This window comes from Impatiens glandulifera, chromosome 2, assembly GCF_907164915.1.
Source record: "Impatiens glandulifera chromosome 2, dImpGla2.1, whole genome shotgun sequence".
Classification (NCBI taxonomy): Eukaryota; Viridiplantae; Streptophyta; class Magnoliopsida; order Ericales; family Balsaminaceae; genus Impatiens; species Impatiens glandulifera.
In genome coordinates, this window is record NC_061863.1 from 684266 (window position 1) to 691418 (window position 7153).

Consider the following 7153-nt stretch of genomic DNA (forward strand, 5'->3'; position numbering starts at 1 on the left):
TTACTTGCTTAATAGGACTTGGAACTCAAGAGTTGCCCGTTTATGTTCAAGATCTAGTTGTTGAAGCAAATGTTCAACCTCCTTCACTTTTAATTTCTTCATCATCTTTTTCTTCACCGCACTCCTTAGCGTCATCTTTGACCCTCTTCCTTCTCCCTGATTCTCATCATCATTCTCCTCCATATTCTTCAAACCCATGTTAGCATTAACCTCAACATTTTTACCTTTCCCCCAAACCCCTGCTGACAATTCATAAACTTCCAAATCGTGAGCTGTTGAGAATTTTTTATCAACTCCATTCCTTCCTTTCATAAGATTTGTCTCATATTTCTTCTTCAATCTCCTTATCTTTTCAAACATTTGACTTATGGTAACTTCTATATCAAGTGAGTCTTTGATATAATTGTGAAAACCATTCTTGTCGGCCGAAACAGGATGAATCCCTTTCTCTTCAGCATACTCAACCAACCCTTTCAGTAGTGTACATATATCTGACTCACTCCATAACCTTTGAAACAGAGGCTTTTTCAAAGTAGATTCTCCATTTTTCGTAATAAGCTTCTCACCTACAGCTATGTTAGCGGTATTTTCCTTCTTCTTCTTCTTCTTTTCTCTATTGGAGTCCTCAACATGGGGGAATCTGCCAGTGGTCTTTTTAAAGGAGAATTTGAACTAGGAGCTTTTGAAGGAGATTTCTGAGGAATCCCTTCGGATTGGGAATCGGTGTCAGAGGGAGAGACTACTTGATCCTCTTCAACTTCCTGTTCCTTCTTCTTATCCCTTTTCTTCTTAGACGAAGCACCTCCAGACCTAAATTTCTTCTTCGTATGAGAAGATCTCTTCAACTTTAAAGAAAACTTGCTTACCCCTTTGGACCCTTTGGATTGTGAGACGGAAGCCAGTTGCTTTGGTGGAGGCGGAGTAGCCTCGACTCCTTCTGATTCCATATCAGAAGAACCTTCTTGTCTTTCTTTCTCGGCGGCGGCCTGAGCTACAGATCGATTTCTGCTTCTTGGTGTCATCGTCTTTCTTCGTCGGTCGGTCGGTAGGAGGGTTTATGCATGCGATTGATTGATTTGAAGAGATGGGGTTATAAACTTTTTGCAGAGTAACCGGAAGAAGAAATGGCGGTGACAAGATTATTTATTAATTGCCATTTGTCTTTTCATATTCTCTTAAGGCATTGTTTGTTTGGCAAGTACTATTTAAATTATTTACCATTCTTATTCTTAGTTTATCAATCAATTTATAAATATTTTATTTTATTTTTTAAAATAAAAATATCTTTTCATTAAATATTAATATTTTAAAAACATTTCACCTACCATTTAATAAAATAATTTAAATAACTCATTTATTTATTTATTAAACTAACATGAATTCCAAATAAATATATATATAAAATATTATTTATTTATAAATATTTTAGATAAAATTAAGTTTAATCTTAAATTTAATATTAATATCAAATCACCCACCACCCGACCTTCATCCCCGTGACCTCACATTTTTAAATGTTTGTCATACCAACACTAATTCCGACCTCACACTCGACAAACCACCCACCACCCAACCTCCATGTTGTGACCTCACACTTTTAAATGCTCATCAAACGAACCATTAATTCATAACCTCACACTCGATAAACCACCCCTACCCGACCTCCATCTCGTGACCTCACACTTTCAAATGCTCGTCAAACCAACCACTAATTCCAACCTCACACTCGACAAACCACTCATCACCCGATCTTCATCTCGTGACCTCACATTTTTAAATATTCGTTATACGTACTAACCACTAATTCTGACCTCACACTCGACAAACCATCCATCACCCGACCTCCATCTCGTGACCTCACACTTTTAAATGCTCGTCAAACCAACCACTAATTCTGACCTTACACTCGACAAACCACCCACCACCCGATATGGGTGTTCATCAGTTCGGTTTTCAGGTTATTTGAGTTTCTTGGTTCGATTTATTCAAGTTTTGTAGTTCGGTTTATTCAAGTTTTGTAGTTCGGTTTATTCAAGTTTCTTACAAATTTAAAAAAAATTGACAAAAATTTGAAAGTTTTTTTAATAATTAAAAAAATAAAATAAAAAATTTTCCGCTCCCAATAGTCTTATTAAATTTGAATAATAGTTTTCTAACAACAAAATATAATTTCCAAAAAAAAATTAATAATAATAATTTTTTTCTATAAAGTCATAGTTAATATTCGTCATTATATTTCTAGTCCTAATTTAATTAGTTTATAATAGATAAACAGAACCTCTCAACACATCTAGAAAAAGAAAAAAACTTTTTCTGTCTTATTATTCAATAAATACATCTCAATAGTCAAGAAGCCTAAGAGTCTACTAGGTCATTTTTTCATTCTTCAAACAAAAAAAATGTTGAGATTTCTGCCCCATTTTGGGTTATTAATGCAATACATTCAATGGGTTGTTTCAATAAATTAAGACTTTTTTTAATTTCTTTTCAAATATATTGATAAAGTTTACTTTGACATGTGTTTTCATTTTTGAATTATACATGTATTTGTTGTTTAATTATGGCGTATTTGAACATTCTATGTTGATTTGATTTTTAAGGTATATAGTATTACATTAAAATTTGTGTCATTTATTAATTTTTCATTATTTCTAATTATTATTATCCTTTTCTAATAAATTTAAACTTATTCAAATAATAAAAAATATATTTTCAAATAACTTTTTTCAATATAAATTATGCTATTTTTGATGATATATCACGTCCAATTGATTACTCATTGTAGAAGAGTTTGCAATCAATCAATATTTGTAAATTAAATGCTCAAACAAGGTGATGTATGATGTGTATATTTGAATTGAATTTCTATTATTGTCGATCCACAACACACAATTTCAACTTACAAACACAAATACATATAAAAGAGCAACATAGCAGCAAATACAACATAGATCTTCCATTTGTCCTCTTTTCTTTCTTTGCACTTCATTGCTTCAATCTTTTCTTCCAATTATTGAATCTTGAAAAATTTTTCATTAAAAGAAGCAAGAAGATTGTTATGTATCTTGTGTAAATCTTTCAATTCCTTGAAAAGTTGAAGAGTCCTTCCACTTAATTGAGGTTCCACAAAATCAAAGAAGCGACAACCTCCATTCTACAAAAATGTAACAATTACTGAAATGAAAAAGGAATAACTGAATAAACAAAAAATTACCTTGTAATTTGGACATCCTACAAATCTTCTTCCAAGGTTTGAAGTTTCTCTCAGGGCTGTCCAAATCGGACATTGTAAACCACAATAACAATAAACACTTGACATATAACTTTGAAAAGGACCTTGGGAAGAAGACATTATAAATCTAACAAATAATAGTTTAGGGTTTAAACATGAATTTGTTAATGTCATCTTTTGCTTTTGCGATTAAGAGATTGAAGAAAGGAAGAAACTTGAAAAACGTGAAAAATCAAACATGAATCATAAAAAAGATGATGGTTTACCTGGAGGAATGGTCGATGGCGGAGGCAGGTTGCGGGAGGAATGATCGATGGCGGAGGCAGGTTGCGGGCGGAGGACTTACTAAAAGGAATGGAGCGGGCGACTTACTGAAAAGAATGGGATGGACTGAGAAATAATGGAGAAATGAAAATGATGGTTTACCTGGAGAAATGGAGATGAGAGGGTTTACCTGGAGGGAGGAAGACGTGTGTATTGTGAGAGAAGAATGGAAATTATTTTTATTTTTATTTGAATGAATAAATTTGTTTGATAATAACAATTATTAAGTTAAATTAAATTGCCATGCGTAGGACACTTGTCTTTATTTTTTTATAAATATAAATGCCACCTAATTTATTTTTAACAGACATCCATTTCCGTTAGTGAGATGCCTTATTTTGTAAAAATTGGCAATGAAAAGGCCCAATTTGTGAGGTTTTAAATTAGAGGTCCGTTATTGCAATTAACACTCAATAAAAAGCCTCAATTTGTAATTATGGCTATATATATATATATATATATATATTAAAATCTAATAACATTTTAATTTTAAATTATTATTAATTAAATATATATATATATATATATATATAAAATAATAAACTCAGCTAAAAAAAAGTAAGAGAAAATAAACATGTTATGTGGATAAAAGAAAGAAAATTTTAAATATATCATTAAATGCACTGGACTGGAGAGAAATAATTAAAAATGTCCTGAAAAGTTTTTTTTGTCCCGAAATGAGCGTTTCGGGACATAGGGGCAACCTGGCAGGCCAATTCGGATTCGTAGACTTGATTTCGCTAATTTTTTCAAATAGTTTATCCTTCCTCTCTTTATATATATAACATTCATATGTCATTAAATATATATGATATAATAATTTAATACATATATATTTAATTAATAATAATTTAAAATTATTATGTTATTTTTTCGTTACAACAAAATCTATAATAATTTAATTTATTAGTTTTCTTTAAATTCTCAATTATAGTTAAGTTTATGAACTGATTATGAGAAACCAATTTTATGATTGACCTGTGTTAATTAGTGAATGGATTTAGGGGTATGTAGCATCGAACAAACCCAAAAAATTTAATCATTATTTATCTCCCTAGTTCATCAATAAAATACTAAAATACATTTTATTTAAAATTACTAATTTTATTTTATCCTTTAAATCATTTTAGAAAAAAAATCATCTCACTACTTTAAAATCATCACAAATTATAATTTTTTTCTCTTTAAATTTTTTAAATAACTTCTACCAAACAAGCTTTAGAGCCATATAATTTTATTATGAACAATTCCTCGTTATCTTGTTCATTCAATCTCTAAATCATTATAATAGTTGGTTAAATTATTAAATAAATTAATATGGTTGAATAATTTTATAATGTTATTTTTATACTTAAATAAAATGAATAAAAAAAAATTAAATACTCAAAATAAAAAAATTAACAATAATGATAAGATAAATACAAAATACTAATTAAAATAAATATTAACAATAAAAATGAAGCAAACTTGAAAGGAGTCTAGATATGTTTGAAGTTTTGAAAGAGATCAAAAAACTTATTTGATGATGAAATAGATTTTTTTTTTTGGGTTGAGTTTTGAGAAAATAATTATTTATAAAAAATATTTTAGTTTTTAATTAATAAACTATTATATATTTATATTTTAAATTTCACTAAAATATAATAAAAATATTCTAATTAATAAATAGAAAGTAAAAGAATAATTCAATCGATATATTTGATCTAAACAAATACACGTGTTGATGCATTGAGTGAATGATTTGATTTTGTAGGATTTTATCCAAAGTTTAACATTTGATTGTATTTTGTTTAACTATAATTATTTAATTAATTAATTAACTAAACAAAAATATGTTTATATTTTTTTTTTATAAAATTTAAATTTTAAATATAAACGACATTATAATACAACTAATTAAAATTTAAAATAATTTACCCACTTACATTGAGACAAGTGCTTGACATAAGTTAAACGTCAAAATCTGACATCAAAATTAGAGTCATTGAAAACAATCATTAACTTTTCATTCTATCTTCATTACTTTTGATTTATTACATGAAATAATTAATTTTTTATATTGTACATTATAAGGGAAACCATTTCTTGTTTACCAATGTTTTAAACAAATTTTCCTAAATTACCATTCATTTTCCTAAACTACTGCATACTCTCTAAATTATTAACTAACCATTTCTCTCTATCTTTGGGCTTGTTTGATTAATATTTTATTAGAATAAAACACAATTTTTATCCCAAAATCCAATTCCTTCGTACTTTTAATCAAACAAAATACAAAGGTTTATTTGGAAAAAACCACTTACTCAAACAAGCTCTTAATTAAGTATCTCTCTTAACTATTAATTAACCTCTCATCTTTCTCTCTAAACTATTAATTAACTTATTAATTACTCTCTCTCTCTCAATTAATTAAATATATTATATAAATATTAAAATAAAATAATACATATATTTTAATTTTATTTAAATTTATAAATATAATATATATACTCTCTTTTCTTTACATTATAAATTTTATTTAAATTTATAAATCTGAATTATTATACATTCTTACTCAAAATATTGGTAGATGGGGGAGAGTCCAACATCAACTTTCTTATAAGCCAGACAAGTGACAACCTTTCTTTTCCATTCGTATTTAACACCGCGTGTAATTTTCTAGGGTAACCTGGGAGAGTCAATAATATCAACTTCTTATAAGCCTATCAACCTTTCTTTACCATTCGTTAACATTGAAATTATAAAAGAATTAAGCAAAATAGAAAGCCGTTTTAAGACAACTCTTTAAGTTAATAAAACTTATATGAATATTATAAAATTAACTATCATGATTAAAAAGAAAATTAAAAAAATAAATAAATAAAAGACAAGGAAGTTTCTTAATAAAATTTTGATAAAAACTAAACCAAATTGAGAGGATAAAACACTAATCTCATTTCCTTATTTCTACCCTATTTAAAGTTTAAGTAAATTGTGGTAAAACCAATACAACTAATCAATAATAAATTGTTAAAAAAATATAGCAAAAAAGAAAATGATGTGAGATAAAATTATTCTTTTTTTAATAGTTGAGATATAAATGGAGGAAATTAAGCACAACTTACTTAAGAAAGATGGACCATAATTAGACAGACTGTGTAACATCCTAAAAATTAGCATTTTTAGACCGAAAAATCTACGGTCTTGACAGAGATCTAGGACTGTGGATGATGGCAACTAGGACCGAATGGTCCGACCGATGAAGATCAACATTTAGCAGATTTGAACTTTAAGGCAAACACTCTTTCTTATATATTTTTTAAAACTCACACAATGCTATTTATTCATGCATTTTATATAAACGATGCATAATGTTTTCAAAGCATATTTTCATTGCAAGTCTATGGTTTTCTACATAATGATGTTTTTAAGTTAAGGGCTATGGAATCAAAGTGATCATGATGAAGGAATTGACGAATATGGGAGGATGGCTACTGTCACAACCCTAGTTGCTGACTCTCGGCCTGGCTAACTTGAGTGTAGGCCAGGACCGAGAGGAGGTGCCCAGAAAAGAGCCAAGTGTGGAGCTCGGGCACCAGACCGGAGATACCAAGGCAC

General features: G+C 28.7%; 1 protein-coding gene across 1 annotated transcript; it reads right to left on the bottom strand.

The window, feature by feature from the left end:
* On the bottom strand, positions 1-1022 carry LOC124928087 (probable transcription factor At4g00390). The gene is made up of 2 exons (XM_047468619.1): positions 744-1022; positions 1-651 (listed from the first exon to the last, which is right to left on the bottom strand). The coding sequence occupies exons 1-2, from the start codon at positions 1020-1022 to the stop codon at positions 1-3; spliced, it is 930 nt and encodes a 309-aa protein (XP_047324575.1).
* Between the last annotated feature and the right edge of the window lie 6131 nt (positions 1023-7153).

What these genes read in the sequence shown, in the direction of transcription:
- LOC124928087 (XM_047468619.1), bottom strand. Translation starts at nt 1,022, where the DNA reads ATGACACCAAGAAGCAGAAATCGATCTGTAGCTCAGGCCGCCGCCGAG. An exon ending in AGGAAGTTGAAGAGGATCAA is followed by an intron (nt 652 to 743) that starts GTAGTCTCTCCC and finishes TCCTTTAAAAAG; the next exon opens with ACCACTGGCAGATTCCCCCA.